The following is a 17,040-nucleotide window of genomic DNA, read 5'->3' on the forward strand; positions in this document are numbered from 1 at the left end:
GAAATGGAAACGGGTGTGAGAGTTTGGCGCAGAGCAGTAAGTTCTAGCAGAACTATTCGCTGAAAGAGTTGCTCTCTGTATTTAACCTTTCCTTCCCTGAGTCCCCAGGCAGAGTTGGCAAATAAAATCTAGGAATATGGAGCCTGGCCCCCAAATGCACTCCATCCCAGGACCGGGGCAAGCCAAAGGGCTGACCTCAAGCACTAAGCGCTCCACAGGGGAATAATTGAAGATGGAGTAAGATTTCTTGGTCTTGGAGGGTGAAGGGTGGGAGGAGGGAGAAGATCAGGAAAAATAACTAATGGATATTAGGCTTAATACCTGGGTGATGAAATAATCTGTACAACAAATCCGCATGACACAAATTTATGTATGTAACAAACCTGCACATATAGGCTGGGTGCGGTGGCTCACGCCTGTAATCCTAGCACTTTGGGAGGCCGAGGTGGGCGGATCACCTGAGGTCGGGAGTTCAAGACCAGCCTGACCAACATGGAGAAACCCCGTCTCTACTGAAAGAACAAAATTACCCAGGCGTGGTGTCGTATGCCTGTAATCCCAGCTACTTGGAAGGCTGAGGCAGGAGAATCGCTGAACCCCAGGAGACAGAGGTCGCAGTGAGCCAAGATCATGTCATTGCACTCCAGCCTGAGCAACAAGAGCAAAACTCCGTCTCAGGAAAACAAACAAACAAAAAAACCTGCACATATACTTCTGAATTTAAAACAAAAGTTAAAAAACAAAGATTTCTTGGTCTTTGGTCACTACCTCCCTCATTAGCTCTGCACCTCCACTCTCACCTCTCAGGAATGTTCCATATACTCAGGGAGTATGCTTGGGGGGGCAAAAGGGTGAAAGATACAAATGCTTCTGATATCTATTTAACTGATTTCACCCAAATGCTTTGAACCTGAGAATGTACCTATCCCCCTCCCCTACCCCAACAGGAGTGAGACAAGGGCCAGGGCTATTGCCCCTGCTGACTCAGTATTGGCTGGTCACTGCCTAGAACTGATAAGGTGATCAAATGACCAGGCACCTTCAACCTTTACCCTGGCAGAAGCCTCTTGTTCACCCCTTTTCCTGCCAGAGCCCTCCATTGGGAGGGGATGGGCGGAAGCTGTTTTCTGAATTTGTTTTACTGGGGGTAGGGTATGTTCACTGATCAGCATCCAGGTCATTCTGGGCTCTCCTGTTTTCTCCCCATCTCATTACACATTAACTCAAAAATGGACAAAATCATTTACACTTGCCTCTTACCCGACCCTCATTTTTGTAACCCCCATAGCCCTCAACCCTGTCCCTGATTTCAATTCCTTTCTCCTTTCTTCTGCTCCCCAATATCTCTCTGCCAAATTGCAGTAAAGTGGGATAAGGTTGAGAGATGAGATCTACCCACAATGGAATAAAGATACCATGAGCTTTCCACGGTATGATGGGTTGATGGTATCCCATGGGTTGATATATCAGAGCTTTCCAGAGAAGTAACTTGGAATCCTGCTTCCTGCTGCATTCAAGTCCAAGGACCTCAGATCTCAAAAGAATGAACCTCAAATATACCTGAAGTGTACCCTCTTAGCCTCCACTAAGGGCTGTACCCCCTGCCTCTCACCCCATCACCATGAGTCTTCCATGTGCTTGTCCTCTCCTCCCCCATCTGTCCAACTTGTTTATCCTAACATAATCCCTGTCCCACTGGACCCATCATAGTTCCTGTCACCTGACAGGGGGTGGGTAAACAGACAGGTATATAGCCCCTACCTCTCCAGCCAGGGCAGGCACAGACGCCAAGGACAGAGACGCTGACTAGGTAAGATAAAGAGGCAAGAGGTGTGAGCAGCATCCAAAGAGGCTTGGGCTTCAGTTGTGGAGAGGGAGAGAGCCAGGTTGAAATGGGCAGCAGGTAGGGAGATCTCTGGGGAGGAGCTGAAGCCCATTTGGCTTCAGTGTCCCCCCCAACCCCCACCACCCTCTTCCTAGGCCGCTTTCCCCACTGTCACCAACATGAAGCTGCTCGCAGCAACTGTGCTGCTCCTCACCATCTGCAGCCTTGAAGGTGGGTGTGATATGGAGAGGGGGCCAAAAGGGAGAATGTGCTGGCGGTTATAGCTACCTATCTGCCTATGCTCTTATATCCAGGTCTGGCAACTAGGGGGCTCAAAAGGAAGATCATTCCCTATCTAAAGCCCAGAAAGCCCATCCAAAGATCTGACTGGACACCTTTTTGGGGAGAGGGCGGAGAGCTGGGGTGGGTACTGGCAGAGGTATGGCAAGAGGCCAAGATTCATTGCTGTGGACCCAGCTGAAAAGAGTGTGTGTGTGTGTGTGTGTGCAGGAGCTTTGGTTCGGAGACAGGCAGAGGAACCAAGTGTGGAGAGCCTGGTTTCTCAGTACTTCCAGACGGTGACTGACTACGGCAAGGACCTGATGGAGAAGGTCAAGAGCCCAGAGCTTCAGGCCCAGGCCAAGTAAGTGTAAGGGCAAGGAGTTCAGGGGCTGTGGAACTGTGGAAAGGAAGAAGGGAAAATGAGAGGCCCCACAGAAAACTGAACCCAGGGGTGGGGATTAGGGCAGATTAGGCTTAAATTGGAGAGAAAAAGTCCTTCGTTGCCCAAAGATCCCACACGTTTCTTAGATAGAGAGGAACAGCAAGAACTGGGCCTTGAATTTCAGTCTCTAGGGTCTGTTCCTCTACCCAGCAAAGGTCTTGGCTCTACTCCCACCTAGGGGCTTTGCCATGCGATGGACCAGGCACTAGAGTTTGGGGACCTGTGTCAGTCTGCTCTGACCTCCCACCATGACCGAGGCCCCTGCCAGTGCCTAGGGTCCCTCAAATTAAACTCTAATCCCCTCACCTATCCAGGGCTTACTTTGAAAAGTCAAAGGAGCAGCTGACACCTCTGGTCAAGAAGGCTGGAACGGATCTGGTTAACTTCTTGAGCTATTTCGTGGAACTTAGAACACAACCTGCCACCCAGTGAGGTGTCCAGACCATTGTCTTCCAACCCCAGCTGGCCTCTAGAACACCCACTGGCCAGGCCTGGAGCTCCTCTCCCTACCCACTCTTTGCTACAATAAATGCTGAATGAATCCAGCTCTGAGCCTGGTATGTTTGGGGGACTGGGAAAAGTAGGGGAGTAGGGGAGGAGAAGAGGAAGGAAAAGAAAAAGTCTGCTTCTAGAAGGAGAGAAGTTTGGGTGTGGAGGGGTGAAGAAAAGATTGAAGACACAACTGATGAAAATGACAGGGGGAGGGTGCCATGATTCTTCTCCAAACCCAAAGAGTCTCCTACGGGCTGGGCATGACTCTGCAAGAGAACACTAAAGAGGCTTTGCGTTGCACACAGAACTAGGAGAGGAAGGAAGAATTCACAAACTGAATCCCTCGATTTCTGGATGTCATAGAAAATGAGGGTACCCTGGTGGGGTGCAGTGGCTCACACCTGTAATCTCTGCACTTTGGTAGGCCGAGGCAGGTGGATCACTTGAGATCAGGAGTACCAGACCAGCCTGGCCAACATGGTAAAACCCTGTCTCTACTGAAAATACAAAAATTAGCCAGGTGTGGTAGCACGTGCCTGTAATCCCAGCTACTTGGGAGGCTGAGGCAGGAGAATCACTTGAACCCAGGAGGCAGAGGTTGCAGTGAGCTGAGATCGTGCCACTGCACTCCAGCCTGGGTGACAGAGTGAGACTCCGTCTCAAAAAAAAAAAAAAAAAAAAAAAAGAAGAAGAAGAAAAGAAAAAAAGAAAACGAGGGTACCCCTCAGAATTTCCTCTTAGTCATTCTATGAAGAAAAGAAAGCTTCCCAAGGTATCAATCAAGACCCTCGTTTCCCTTCTGAGCCAGGGCAACACTGTGTTTCCCCCTTTCCCACAATAAAAGACTCAAGTTTGCTCCTCTCCCTGGAAGTGCTCTAATTTCTCCATTTAAAACCTCTTGTCTAGGCCAGGTACCGAGGCTCACACCTGTAATCCCAGCACTTTGGAAGGCTGAGGTGGGAGAATCACTTGAGGCCAGGAGTTAGACACCAGATTGAGAAACACAGTGAGACCCCCTAATATATTTTTTTTAATTAAAAACAAAAGCCCAGCTGGGTGCAGTGGCTCACACCTGTAATCCCAGCACTTTGGGAGGCCGAGGTGGGCAGATCACCTGAGGTCAGGAGTTCGAGATCAGCCTGGGTAACATGGTGAAACCCCGTCTCTACCAAAAATACAAAAATTACCCGGGAGTGTTGGCACATGCCTATAATCCCGGTTACTCAAGAGGCTGAGGCAGGAGAATCGCTTGAACCTGGGAGGTGGAGGTTGCAGTGAGTCGAGATCGTGTCATTGCACTCCAGCCTGGGCACCAAGAGTGAATCTCTGTCACAACAAACAAACAAACAAAAAACAAAACAAAACAAAAACCAAAAAACCTCTTATCTAGACACTGCCTGTGGAAGACCCATTCCAAGCCTCTCCTCCACCGCTATCCAGGCACTATTTATAGAACTGGCCTGGTAGCCATCTTGGAGCCTGGAACTAGTAGCTGTGGTAGCCATTTAAAGGCCTGGCAAGTATCCAATTTGGTGGACATATGGGACTAGAAAAACTTTGGGAGCTGTGATACCTGGATTAAATGAAAATGGAATGGAAATCAGTCTGGGTTGATGGGAAGAGACTTACAATCCCAAGAGGCAGAGCAAGGGAAAATGAAACATTTTCCAATAAAATTTTATTCCCACTTTATCTTTAAAAGAGTTACTTCCAGGTCAGGCTTGGTGGCTCACACCTGTAATCCCAGCATTTTGGGAGGCCAAGGCGGGCAGATCATAAGGTCAAGAGATCAAGACCATCCTGGCCAACATAGTGAAACCCCATCTCTACTGAAAATACAAAAAAAAATTAGCTGGGCATGGTGGTGCTTGTAGTCCTAGCTACTCGGGAGGCTGAGGCACAAGAATCACTTGAACCTGGGAGGGAAAGTTTGCACTGAGCCGAGATTGCGCCACTGCACTGTAGGCTGGCAACAGAGGGAGACTCCATCTCAAAAAAAAAAAGAAAAAAAAGAAAAAGTTACTTTCCTACCATGGCTCATTTCTCATATCTCATCTGAAATCACCTTTCCCCCACAGACACTGGAGATGGCTCCAATTCCTTCCAGATATTGATCAACCTCCTTCATCTGGCCTTCATGACCCTCACCATTCATGATTACTCACTACCCCTTCTCTTTCCCAATATCCGCTTTTTCTCATGTGGCAAAATGTGCAGAGACAAAAGTGATATCAGTCGGTCCCTGGCAAGCTGAACTTGGACAGGTTAATTAACCTCAAATAGCCTGAATTTCCTCACAGGGTTAATTAGCAGATCAAATGGTACAATCAGCTGGAAAATACTTTGAAAAGTGTAAGTCGCTGTGCAGTGTGAAGTGTTGTGCAGTACTGTGGAGGTTGGGGGTTATGCCAGGGGTAAGCTTGGAGTCTCTAGACCCATTCTGAAAAGACTGTGGGTCACAAGTAGGACTGGCAGCATCTCCTGAGGTTTAAATTCTTCCAGGCAAATATTTCTCATAACTCTGAAAACAGGACAGGCATTGACAGGGCCTTGACCACCACCCATGCACTTGAGGGAGATGACCCGCCATTTGGACCCAACTTATTTCCCTTTGCCTTACCTACCACTAACCCATCTGGCCCTCTAAGCTCCCACTTGCCCCAGACGCCATGAAAATTCACTGTTCCTATAAAACCTTCCATTAGGAGCTTCACACATGCCTAGTCATACCATCCATTCTGCATATTTGGCTTTTCAGCTATGCTAATTCCCATATGCATGTACTGGATTGGTGCTGTCTGGATTGGTGACTATCTGGGGACACCCAGGTTCCCCTACAACCCAACCTTGGTTCAATCGTCAAACACAGAAGGCCATGCTGATACAGAAGTCATTTCTTATGTTTCCAAATACGCCTAGACTCCCAACACACTAGTACCTGCTCCAGCTGCATCCTCAGAGCACCTGGAGGTCAAAGGTTTTATCCCTCCCCCAGCCATAGTCAACGTTTATCCCTCAGTCAGCAAAATAGCCCTGAAGTCCGTTAGACTGTGAGTTCTGGAACTGAAAAACTGTATCTAGTGCTTAGTAGAGACTGAATAAATATATGATAAATGAATGAATGAATAGAGTCCAGTCCATGGCAGCTTTATTGGGGGTTCTCCCTTCCCATATTTTAGCTGGAGTTGGGGATGGGGAAAAGAAGAAGGGTGGGACAAGAGAGTGAGACTAGAATATAAACATCCGTGAATAGCATCTGAGCATTAGTCTTTAACGGGGAGGTGGAATCACTGGTGTATATTAATTTAGGGCACAGGATCATTATAGGGGTAGGACCAGCTGATGTTAATGGCATGCAAGCATACGTGATGCCAACCATGAGGGCTGGAAGAACCAGAAGCCGAAGAAGAATATGACCGCATCTATTCTAAAGCTACTGTGGTGGTTTCTCATGCTTCAGAGTCTCATAAGTTTCCTGGTTCCTGGTGCTCAGGCCCTGGAGGTGGGAGTCAAAGGGTGATCAGGAGCTGGAGCCCATCAGGGGCCCCTCCCACCTCCACAGGCCCCGCCCCTTCCAAAGATCGCTCAAAATCCCACCCTCTTCTGCTGACTTCCCGGGTAGGGGAGGCAGGCACACTTACCGTGTAAACACCATCTGATTTCTGCAGAGACAAAAGAAGCAAAGCATTAGAGACCCACAGCTTCTCCAGGGCCCCAGGGAGACATGGGGCGTGGGCGGCCAGCCACCTTGGGCTAGAGGGCACTCACATGGATGCTCTGGACCATGGATGCCTATTTGCTCACATGGCTACAAGCACACATATACACCCGACATACCACATCCAAGTCTCTCACATATTCTTTGTCACTCTATGCTTGATTCTTCCCTGTCACCTGCCGAATATTTTACTTCTGGCTTGGCTAGGTAAGGTGGGAGGGAGGCCTCTGAGGTGTACGCAGGTCAGCACCTGACAGGCATGCCCTCCCAGAGGCCCGGAACCCCAGGCTGGAGCCCCAGAAGGGCTGAAGGTCTGAAAAGTTGTTGACACCAGGTGTGGGAGGGTCCATACCTCATAGCTGGCTATAGCTGCCTTTCGCACTTGGATCTGGAATGGGGGAAAGGTTATCAGAAAAGGGGAAGTTAGTGGCCCATCCCCCTTCCCTGCAAACTTTGTCGGGGAGCCCCTTTTATTCCTTCTCTTCGAATCCTTGCTGCTGCCCCCCTCCCACTTCCCCTTCCAGCCCCTTACCCCTCCCTGCCCAGCGCTACCTTCAGTCGACAGTAGAGGAGGGTGAGGACAATTCCATACAGAAACAGGATGGCATCCAGGATATAGCAGAGCTGAGGCTCTCCCAGGGCCGCTGAGGGGATAGAGGGTGCCCGTGGGGTCAGGGGCATCAGGGAGGATCTCGTACTCAGAGGAGAGAAGGGAAGGGGCTCTGGGGGGTAGGACAAAGCCTGGAGGGGAGCCGTCTAAGGGAAGAAATTCTGTTTCTCTCTGGCCTCCCACTGCCCTTACCTTTCCCTCTTCTCCCTCACCCTACGGTCGGGCTAGGATAGGAAGTGTGAGGGTTCTATTGAGATGGGACTTATGTGGACTAATAATTGAGGCCTTCCCCCTCAGCCCCCAACCTTTTCTTTTTAGCATTGTGGGTTTCTCAGGCCCACATTGAGCAATTTATCCACCTCAAGGGACCCATCTGAGTCCACTCGACTGAAACAAAAACCTCAGCCGAGAGGGGTAGTGGGAGGGAGAGGCAGTGGCAAATTTCAGTGAAGAAACCACAGAAGTGTCTCTACTAAGTCCTGTGACCTGTGGCTGAGGGCTGGACAGGAAGGATGTGAGCTGGGGAAGGGAGAGAAGGCAATTACTCTGTCATTGGTCATCTCCTAGCCTCAGCCTTGTTGCTTTCTGTCCTGCCACAAGACACTTAAATATGTAAAAAAAAAAAAAAAAAAAAAGTGTCTGTTTTTCCCAGACCATACAGATACCTTTGGCCCTGAACACAAGGCTGGGGGAATGACCACAGCTATATGGATACCAGCTCCTGTTACTCTGCCTTATTACTCACTCTCTGGGCCTCTGAGAGGGGAAGTTTTGTGCAATTTAAAAAAATCAAATCAAGTCTGGGCTCCAGAGACTGCTCTCACCCCCTATCAGAAGACCAGTAGGGAACGTGTGACTAACGCCGGTCAATTACTGACATCAGTCAAGTACTTTTTATTCTGCAACATTCTTTCACACACATGATATTGCACAAATCTTAAAACGACCCTGTGAGGGAAACATCGTCATTGCCATTTTATGGGTGACGAAACCAAGGCTCGGAAAAGCTAAGTAACTCACTCAGAGCCACAGAGTTAAGTGACAGAGCTGAACTCAAATGCAGGTTTTCTGCCTCTAAAGCCCGTGCTTTCGTTTGGGCCTCAGCGGGCCTCCTCCCTCCTCATCCCACAGCAGCAGACCAGTGGTTAACTTAATACTTGCTCCCACCTTCTCAGCTAGGCTGCTGGAATTCCTCCCCAGTCATTGTCTTTCAATTTCCACAGTTTCCCTGAAGCTTACGGACCTCCTCCTCCCCGACACCCAGCTGCCACACACACACACACACACACACACACCCCAATCTGGCACAGACAACCCAGAGTGAACAAAGAGTGGGAATTCTTAGATAGTGACTGGAGCCGTAGAGCTGCAGAGACCTTCCCATTTCTGCCTCTATTTCTCAGCTCACGCTCAGGTCTCTGGAACAGCATCTCATGCTGCCCATCCTCATATCAACTGCTGACAGAATGGAGCATTAGCAATGACCCATAGAAAAAGCAATCCCGTCTGTTTGTCTTGGCTATATCCTTGCCTTACTCCCAAGCACAAGAACAGATTCCTACCTTCCTAAAGGGTTCTCTGTATCTCTCTCTCTATATATATAAATATATATAATCTTTTTTTTTTTTTTTTTTTTTTTTTTTTTTTTGAGACGGAGTCTCTCTCTGTCGCCCAGGCTAGAGTGCGATGGTGCGATCTTGGCTCACTGCAACCTCTACCTCCTGGCTTCAAGTGATTCTCCTGCCTCAGCCTCCTGAGTAGCTGGGATTACAGGCGCCAAGGGTGCTTTGTATATTAAACCAGCTAGAGATCAGCTCCCAGCAGACAAGACCAAATGCACCCCATGGGAAACACTGATCATGGGAAACGAAGCTTTTCACCAGACCAGCTCTTCATGCCATACAACCAGACCCTTCCCCTGCCACTTTCTATCAACACTGAAAAGAGAAAAGTCAACCAGGCACAGTAGCGCTTTCGGAGGCTGAGGTGGGAGAACTGCCTGAGGCCAGGAGTTCAAGACCTATGTGGCCAACATAGCAAGACCGTCTTTTTAAAATAATAATAATAGCTGAGTGCAGTGGCTCACACCTGTAATCCCCAGTACTTTGGGAGGTCAAGGTGGGTGGATCACTTGAGTCAGGAGTTCAAGACCACCCTGGTCAACATGATGAAACCTGGTTTCTACTAAAAATACTAAACTTAGCCGGGCGTGGTGGCGAGTGCCTGTAGTCCCAGCTACTCGAGAGCCTGAGGCAGGAGAATCGCTTGAACCTAGGAGGTGGAGGTTGCAGTGAGTAGAGATTGCGCCACTGCACTCCAGCCTGGGTGACAGAGCAAGACTCTGTCTCCAAAATAATAGTAATAAAAATATGAAGAAAAGTCTGGAATGAGGTAAGAAGGCAACAAGAAAGAAGGAACTATGAGTCTAGTGCCCTGGGTCGGGGCTGGATAGGACTGGCCTCAGGGTTTCCCTATGCCCACCTGCCCACTGTCAGTCTTCCTTCATCTGTGTTTGACTCGGCCCTCAGACCCATGCTCTGGATTTCCACCCTGGAGCCAGCTCACGCTATCCTCACCAAACCCTCTTACCTGCTTGTTCAACCAAAAGGAGTAAGAGCAAGACCACTGCTGGAATCATCTTGGGCTGGAGATCGGCTGTCCTGACAGCACTGTGCAGCTGTGCTCAGCAAGCAGTTCCCTGACCACAGAGTCCCCCCCTTCCTGCCACGCCTTCCCCCACGCTTTGGCCCCTTCCCCTTCCTGCGCAAGAGACCGGGCGGCTCCCGGAAGGGCCAACTAAGGGAGTTGGGAGATCTGGGCTCTTAAGTGTCAGCCCTTCAATGACCAACTCCTAACCCATAGAATGAGGAGACTCTCACACTCAGGAAAGACTGTCTACATCTGCCATTTCCAACTCCACCTGGTTCAGAGATTTATCTGTGCTAAACTGCCCGTCGACATTCCCTCAGACCCCACTATAGCCCTTTCCCTCCCAACTGGAACTTTACCCCAGGTCTTGATTGGAGTGGTTTACCAATTTATGTGGGCACTGAGGAGGTCTGGGCAAGGAGGGAACTAGGGGAAAGAGGAAACGGGGAATAGAGAAGTGGAAAGGACAAGAGTCAGAGAAGGGGGTGGAGACGAGCAGGAAAAATTACAAAGACCTGACTGAATCTAACAGGAATGGAGGGTTAATGAACACTCTTAGGTTCACAGTCCAAGTGAAGGATGCTAAGATACTGAGAAACACACACCAGAAGTTTAGGCCTAGGGGCCGCAAGACGGCTAATTTATTATAATTTCTCCTTTTTTAGTACATGCACAGAAAGCCTGACAGCCAAGTGTACATGAACATGTACACACACATATACACACACACACACACACACACACACACAGGCCAATTTCCAGTGAGGGACAGGCTCCACAGAAGAAGCTGATACGCAGGGGGGATCAAACGCTGCTCCCCTGCTCACCGATCTACTTCTCCAAATACAATATCTTGGGTACCTAGGTGAGAGGATGGAGGGAAAAAGTGGTGTCACTTATCTTCCTGTTGTGAGGCAAAACAAACAGACAAACAAAGTGGTGTTACCCAAGATCCAGAACCTGTTACTGTGCTCAAGAGATTGAGGACCCGAGGCCATGCCATGGCCTACGGTGAACAGGAAGTGTTCTCTTTCTGTCCCCAGTGGGCGTCCCCAACTCCTTTGTCTAGGATACCTCTACTACACAATAGGCCTCGTACCTATGATGGCAACGACATCTGCCAACATGTGTCCCTTAGACATCTTGTCCAAACCAGCCTAGGGAGATTGAGATGGCAACAATGTTAGGTAAGACTTGCAAGGTGGGAGGAGAAAGAAGAGTTCAAAAAAACCTCAACCAAGGTCAGGTTTAATTAAATGGAGTTAAAGTTACTGGGATTGATTCTTACCAGATGGGCAAAACCAGGAGCCTTGATCTTGCATCGATAAGGGCGGCTGCTGCCATCAGATACCAGGTATACCCCAAACTCTCCCTGTTCAAGGAAGAAGGTTGGGTGTCTCTATTAACAGGAAGAGTGTTTTTCTCTGCCAACAAAACCTCTATTCATCCTCCTCTTTTCTCTCTCATTGATGAATGAGTGTCTTGATAAACATCTAATCTTTAGGTACCTACTCTACATATGGTCTTTTCCTTCCCCTCCTCTCCTCACCTTGGGAGCCTCAATGGCAGTATATGTAGCTCCTGGAGGAACTTGGTAGCCCTCAGTATACAACTTAAAGTGATGAATCAGTGACTCCATGGAAGTCTGAAGAGAGGAAAAAGGAGCATCAATAAACCAAATCCAAACTCTGTCTCCTAGGCCTTCCCCAGCACAGAAAATAATCTCTACCCTCTGGGAGACTAAAGCCACATGTCAGTCAGTAAGCAGAGAGGATACAGAATAAAACAAGAGAAATATGGAAGATTAAGAATCTCTCATATGGCCATGCGTGGTGACTCACGCTTGTAATCCCAGCACTTTGGGAAGCCAAGGTGGGCAGATCACGAGGTCAGGAGTTCAAGACCAGCCTGGCCAACACAGTGAAACTCCGTCTCTACTAAAAATACGAAAATTAGCTGGGCGTGGTGGTGGGTGCCTGTAATCCCAGCTACTCAGGAGGCTAAGGCAGGAGAATTGCTTGAACCCAGGAGACAGAGGCTGCAGTAAGCTGAGATCACACCACTGCGCTCCAGCCTGGCGAAGAGCGAGACTCCGTCTCAAAAATAATAATAATAACAATAATAATAAAAATTTAAAAATAAAAAAAGAATCTCTTATTATACAGTGAATTCTCTATAAAAAGAAAACTGAGTTGGGCATGGTGGCTCATGCCTGTAATCCCAGCGATTTGGGAGGCCAAGGCAGGTGGATCACCTGAGGTCAAGAGTTCGAGACCACCCTGACCAACATGGTGCAACCCTGTCTCTACTGCATACAAAAAATTAGCTGGGCATAGTGGCACATGCCTGTAATCCCAGCTACTTGGGAGGCTGAGGCAGAAGAATTGCTTGAATCTGGGAGGTGGAGGTTGCAGTGAGCCAAGATTGCACTCCAGTCTGGGCAATAAGAGTAAAACTCTGTCTCAAAAAAAAAAAAAAAAGAAAGAAAACTGAAAGATAGGATTTAATTCAAGGATATTCCTCCCCAGCCACTGGCCCCTTTCCAACACCCCACACTTTCCCCTCCCTGCAGTCAACCTTCATCTCTGCTCGCTTAGGTGGAGACACTTTGGCATCATCAACCTTGATCTCCCCAGGAGGCATCTTGTTTAGACACTGTGTGATAATTCTCAGGGACTGGCGCATCTCCTCCACCCGGCACAGGTACCTGAAGTAGATGGGACAGAGCAAGAGAAGAACAGTCAAAGGAGCAGGTATGGGGCTGGGAAGGATGCCCTTTGGCCAACCTCAAAAGGGTTAAGTCAACTCTCCCCACTCGTTTCTCCAAGTACAGCATCTCTGCTTGGCTTGGCCACCCATATGAACCCTGCAGTCTTTTTTTTTTTTTTTTTTTTTTTTTTTGAGACAAGGTTTCACAGCTTACTGTAGCCTCGAACTCCTGGACTCAAGTGATCCTCCCATCTCAGTCTCCAAAGTAGCTTGGATTACAGGCATGCACCACCAGATTCGAATATTTTTTGTAAAGACAAGGTTTCACCTTGCTGCCCAGGCTGATCTCCAACTCCTGAGCTCAAGTGACTGCCCGCTTTGGTCTCCCAAAGTGCTGGGATTATAGGCATGAGCCACCATGCCCAGCCCCCTGTAGTCTTTTGCTTCTACTCTTGGGTGCTTCCCCAAACCCTCTCCTTATTTTCTCAGAACATGGCCTGTAGTATTTATTTCTTTAATTAGCTCCTTAAGCACTTTTTGGACCACAGAATGGGTGAGAGTCAAATGGACAAACAAAAATATACAGCAGCTACCAGGTTCAAAAAATAAAACAAACAGACCAACAAAAAATACACAGTAACAAATCTGACTCAGGGTGAGAAAACAAGAGGATAATTTGTTTTTGTTTTTGGTTTTTTGTTTTGAGACAGAGTCTCGCTCTGTTGCCCAGGCTGGAATGCAGTGGCTCCATCTCAGCTCACTGCATCCTCCACCTCCCAGGGTCAAGGAATTCTCCTGCCTCAGCCTCCCAAGTAGCTGGACTTACAGGCATGCATCACCACACCCAGCTAATTTTTTGTATTTGTAGTAGAAATGGGGTTTCACCATGTTGGCCAGGCTGGTCTTGAATTCCTGACCTCAAGTGATCCACCCATCTTGGCCTCCCAAAGTGCTGGGATTACACGTGTGAGCCACTGCGCCCGACCCAGGAGGAGAATTTGAAGCTTAGAATCTACTAGAAAGAACATTGGATCAGGAGGACTCTAGTCTCAACCACTCCTGCAGAATAATCCCAGCTAATCCCTAACTTTTATGCCTCAGCTTTCTCAGTTATAAAATGCAGCCAAAGCTAGCTCCATCTAAGAAAAGGATAATGTAAAGATTTTAAAGTGCCATAGGCTGGGTATGGTGGCTCACGCCTGTAATCCCAACACTTTGGGAGGCCGAGGCGGGTGGATCACCTGAGGTCAGGAGCTTGAGACCAGCCTTACCAACATGGAGAAACCCCGTCTCTATTAAAAATACAAAAATTAGCTGGGCATGGTGGCGTATGCCTGTAATCCCAGCTACTCAGGAGGCTGAGGCAGGAGAATCACTTGAACTGGGAGGCAGAGGTTGGGGTGAGCCGAGATTGTGCCATTGCACTCCAGCCTGGGCAACAAGAGTGAAACTCCGTCTCAAAAAAGAAAAAATAAGTAAGATTCCATATATGTGACAGTGTTTTGAGAGCAACCTCATCTAACACACACAAGAGCTCCCACAGACACTGAGAAGTAGGGTAAAGAAGGAAGTGGCAAAGAGAAGAGGCAGGGGAAACTAGCTGGATGATCAGCTGAGAAAGGATTGGGGCCTTACCTATCATAGCAGTCCCCTCGAGAACCAATAGGAACATCAAAGTCAACCTGGTCGTAAACATCATAGGGCTGGGTCTTCCGCAGGTCCCACTGGATGCCTGAGCCCCGAAGCATCACTCCACTGTGGAGAGCATAATGGGAATAAGCACCACTCTCCACAAACTAAGTAAGGAGGCTAATTCTTCCTTAGGCTCCCCTGTTGCTCCTTCACATTCAGGGTATGACTAGGAGGATGCCAACAAGTCTTAAAAGACAAGATATTAGGCTGGAACTCCCCCACTCCCATCCCCACTCCTAAGGAGAGAAGTTGTATTCCCCTCACCTAAAACCATAGTTAAGTGCTTCTTCTGCTGTTACAACCCCAATGTCAATTGTCCGATTTCGCCAGATCCTATTGTTGGTCAGCATCTATTGATCGAGAAAACTGGTATGTTAATACTCTTCCTTACACTCTTCAAATATCTCTGTATTTCTTTACAACTGGGGAATAAAACCCCACAAGCACTTCTTGTGGGGGAAAGAGAGATTTTTCCCATTGACTCCTAGCTTACCTCCTCCAACTCATCAAGCCGAAGAGAGAAGTTCTTAGAAAACTCATAAATGTCATCCATAAGCCCAAGGGGAAGGTCCTAGAAGCCAAACGGAGGTGCTATTGAACGTGGCATAGCCTCTGCTGAGGACAGCCAGCTCAGCATCCCCTCCCCCAGGGCTACAGGCTTGGAGTTTCCATCATCCAGCACTGCCCTCCAGTGGCCACAGGGAAAATAGGCCTGGGCTGGACGTCTGGGGAAGCCGGGGACCTGCTCACCTGGTGCACTCCTCCTGGCCGGATATAAGCAGCATGCATGCGGGCTCCAGACACTCGCTCGTAGAACTCAAACATCTCGATAGAGCATGCTGGGAATCAGTGTCAAAGTCCCAGGCCCCCAGGTCCTATGACGGCCTACACCTCCAACCTTCTGCCTTCTTGTGCCCAACCAACCCCTCATGATACAGTCTCTACAAATATAACCCAAGTTAAACATACCTTCTCCCTCTAAATGTTCTCCCATGTTCTCTCTTCTTTTAATCTCCTGTCTCCTTATACCTTCTCTACTTCCTGCACTTCCTTCCCTATTCCTATCCTTTCCTCCCTCCCTTACCTTCTCCCTTTCTTCAAACAGCCAGAAGAGAGGGGTCATGGCCCCAAGATCCAGGGCATGTGTGGTCACAGCCATGATGTGGTTCAACAGCCGTGTGATTTCTCCAAACAGCACTGTAAAGACAAGAAGAAGACCGTATATAGGAGCCAAGCACTGGGACAGACAGAGAGGTCTGGGCAGAGCCTGGGGTCTGAACACTAAGCTTGGGTTCAACGGGGAAGAGGTGGAAAAGGCACTGTGCTATGCTCAGTGGGCCGTGCAAAAAGCCAGGGGGCCATACCTCGGATCCACTGTGCCCGGGGAGGAGGCCGGATGTTTAGCAACTTCTCCACAGCTAGAGAATAGGCCTGTTCATTACACATCATGGACACGTAGTCTAGCCGGTCAAAGTATGGAAGGGCCTGGGAAGAGGGAATAATGTGAGTCACATCTAACAGGCTCAGGAGCCCACAGTCTGGTTGCCTGAAGCCTTGCTCTCAGTGGGCACCAAAAGTTGGTGCTGCATAAGCCTTTCTAGTTTTAGGAGCCCCAATAAGGCAGGTAAAATATCCCCCAAACCAGTAGTATGCTGGTAAATGTTGAAAAACTGGCTCTCCAAAGTGAGGGAGGCCTCTGATTTGTTGTGTTTGCCAATTTCCGTGGTAAAACTACTCCCACAATGGCCAATTTTAAGTTACCAATATCATGTAACTGAATGCAGCACTGGGAAGGGTACCACACTATTATACAGTATTTTCACCATACAGACACATTCAAAGCAAATACCTCAAGGGCAGAGCATAGGGCAGAGCATAGTACAATGTGGTAAAACATTATTGTACAATGATATATTAAGTAATGAGCTTTGAATATTTAATGTTACCTTTGCTTTTAATATAATGTATTAAATCGTAAGTTTATATAAATTAATTTCTAACAATGGCTGTGTTCAACAACTGGCTCACAAAACCCCTGAAAATTTCACAACTGCACTCTTGCAAGCCAGTATGAGCTAGCTCCAGGATACCACTGTCAAGAGTCCTCAGCTGGGCACATGGCTCACACCTGTAATCTACTAAAAATACAAAATTAGCTGGGCGTGGTGGTGCATGCCTATAATCCCAGCTTCTTGGGAGGCTGAGGCAGGAAATATCACTTGAACCCAGGAGACAGAGATTGCAGTGAGCCAAGATTATGCCACTGCACTCTAGCCTAGGCAACAAGAGCAAAACTCCATCTCAAAAAATAATAAAAATAAAAAAACTGAGATACTGGCCGGGCGCAATGGCTCACACCTGTAATCCCAGCACTTTGGGACGCCAAGACAGGTGGCTCATGAGGTCAGGAGTTTGAGACCAGCCTGGCCAACATGGTGAAACCCTGTCTCTACTAAAAATACAGAAATTAGCTGGGCGTGGTGGTGGGCATGTGTAATCCCAGCTACTTGGGAGGCTGAGGAACGAGAATCGCTTGAACCCGGGAGGTGGAGTTTGCAGTGAGCCGAGATCACGCTATTGCACTCCAGCCTGGGCAACAAGAGTGAAACTCCGTCTCAAAA

The 17,040-nt window shown here is 48.4% G+C and overlaps 3 protein-coding genes across 6 annotated transcripts in view; 1 reads left to right on the forward strand and 2 right to left on the reverse strand.

Moving 5' to 3' along the window:
• The first annotated feature begins 1,772 nt into the window (after positions 1 to 1,772).
• On the forward strand, positions 1,773 to 3,094 carry APOA2 (apolipoprotein A-II). Of its 2 annotated transcripts, none has more exons than XM_011976136.1 (4): positions 1,773 to 1,810; positions 1,981 to 2,056; positions 2,336 to 2,468; positions 2,864 to 3,094. In XM_011976136.1, exons 2-4 carry the CDS (start codon positions 2,005 to 2,007, stop codon positions 2,979 to 2,981), a joined length of 303 nt encoding a protein of 100 aa, XP_011831526.1. In that variant the 5' UTR covers positions 1,773 to 1,810; positions 1,981 to 2,004; the 3' UTR covers positions 2,982 to 3,094. The 2 variants fall into 2 exon arrangements, with proteins under 2 accessions (XP_011831526.1, XP_011831534.1); XM_011976144.1 differs by having other exon boundaries at positions 1,790 to 1,903.
• A 3,078-nt stretch (positions 3,095 to 6,172) lies between these two features.
• FCER1G (Fc fragment of IgE, high affinity I, receptor for; gamma polypeptide) lies at positions 6,173 to 10,085 on the reverse strand. Of its 2 annotated transcripts, none has more exons than XM_011976167.1 (5): positions 9,959 to 10,085; positions 7,312 to 7,403; positions 7,112 to 7,147; positions 6,683 to 6,703; positions 6,173 to 6,537 (listed from the first exon to the last, which is right to left on the reverse strand). In XM_011976167.1, the coding sequence occupies exons 1-5, from the start codon at positions 10,005 to 10,007 to the stop codon at positions 6,475 to 6,477; spliced, it is 261 nt and encodes an 86-aa protein (XP_011831557.1). In that variant the 5' UTR covers positions 10,008 to 10,085; the 3' UTR covers positions 6,173 to 6,474. The 2 variants fall into 2 exon arrangements, with proteins under 2 accessions (XP_011831557.1, XP_011831546.1); XM_011976156.1 differs by having other exon boundaries at positions 7,309 to 7,403; positions 9,959 to 10,045.
• Positions 10,086 to 10,629: 544 nt separating this feature from the next.
• The window catches only part of NDUFS2 (NADH dehydrogenase (ubiquinone) Fe-S protein 2, 49kDa (NADH-coenzyme Q reductase)), a 19,283-nt gene continuing 12,872 nt past the window's right edge, over positions 10,630 to 17,040 (reverse strand). For both annotated transcript variants that reach the window (XM_011976193.1, XM_011976202.1), the window contains 11 exons: positions 15,784 to 15,904; positions 15,504 to 15,616; positions 15,170 to 15,244; positions 14,913 to 14,990; positions 14,684 to 14,769; positions 14,363 to 14,482; positions 12,596 to 12,725; positions 11,568 to 11,663; positions 11,307 to 11,390; positions 11,118 to 11,175; positions 10,630 to 10,879 (listed from right to left, as the gene is read on the reverse strand). In XM_011976193.1, the coding sequence (XP_011831583.1) occupies positions 10,842 to 10,879; positions 11,118 to 11,175; positions 11,307 to 11,390; positions 11,568 to 11,663; positions 12,596 to 12,725; positions 14,363 to 14,482; positions 14,684 to 14,769; positions 14,913 to 14,990; positions 15,170 to 15,244; positions 15,504 to 15,616; positions 15,784 to 15,904 (999 nt within the window). In that variant the 3' untranslated portion in view covers positions 10,630 to 10,841. The remainder of the gene's footprint in view (positions 10,880 to 11,117; positions 11,176 to 11,306; positions 11,391 to 11,567; positions 11,664 to 12,595; positions 12,726 to 14,362; positions 14,483 to 14,683; positions 14,770 to 14,912; positions 14,991 to 15,169; positions 15,245 to 15,503; positions 15,617 to 15,783; positions 15,905 to 17,040) is intronic.

Source organism: Mandrillus leucophaeus, unplaced genomic scaffold (assembly GCF_000951045.1).
Source record: "Mandrillus leucophaeus isolate KB7577 unplaced genomic scaffold, Mleu.le_1.0 Scaffold1014, whole genome shotgun sequence".
NCBI classification, from domain to species: Eukaryota; Metazoa; Chordata; class Mammalia; order Primates; family Cercopithecidae; genus Mandrillus; species Mandrillus leucophaeus.

Coding starts and splice junctions, on each gene's coding strand:
- FCER1G (XM_011976156.1), bottom strand. CDS start 10,007: ATGATTCCAGCAGTGGTCTTGCTCTTACTCCTTTTGGTTGAACAAGCA. Junction 7,148..7,308: donor TCTACTGTCGACTGAAGGTA/GCGCTGGGCAGG, acceptor CCCCCATTCCAG/ATCCAAGTGCGAAAGGCAGC. Junction 6,704..7,111: donor CAGCTATAGCCAGCTATGAG/GTATGGACCCTC, acceptor TTGTCTCTGCAG/AAATCAGATGGTGTTTACAC.
- APOA2 (XM_011976136.1), top strand. CDS start 2,005: ATGAAGCTGCTCGCAGCAACTGTGCTGCTCCTCACCATCTGCAGCCTT. Junction 2,057..2,335: donor CACCATCTGCAGCCTTGAAG/GTGGGTGTGATA, acceptor GTGTGTGTGCAG/GAGCTTTGGTTCGGAGACAG. Junction 2,469..2,863: donor GAGCTTCAGGCCCAGGCCAA/GTAAGTGTAAGG, acceptor TCACCTATCCAG/GGCTTACTTTGAAAAGTCAA.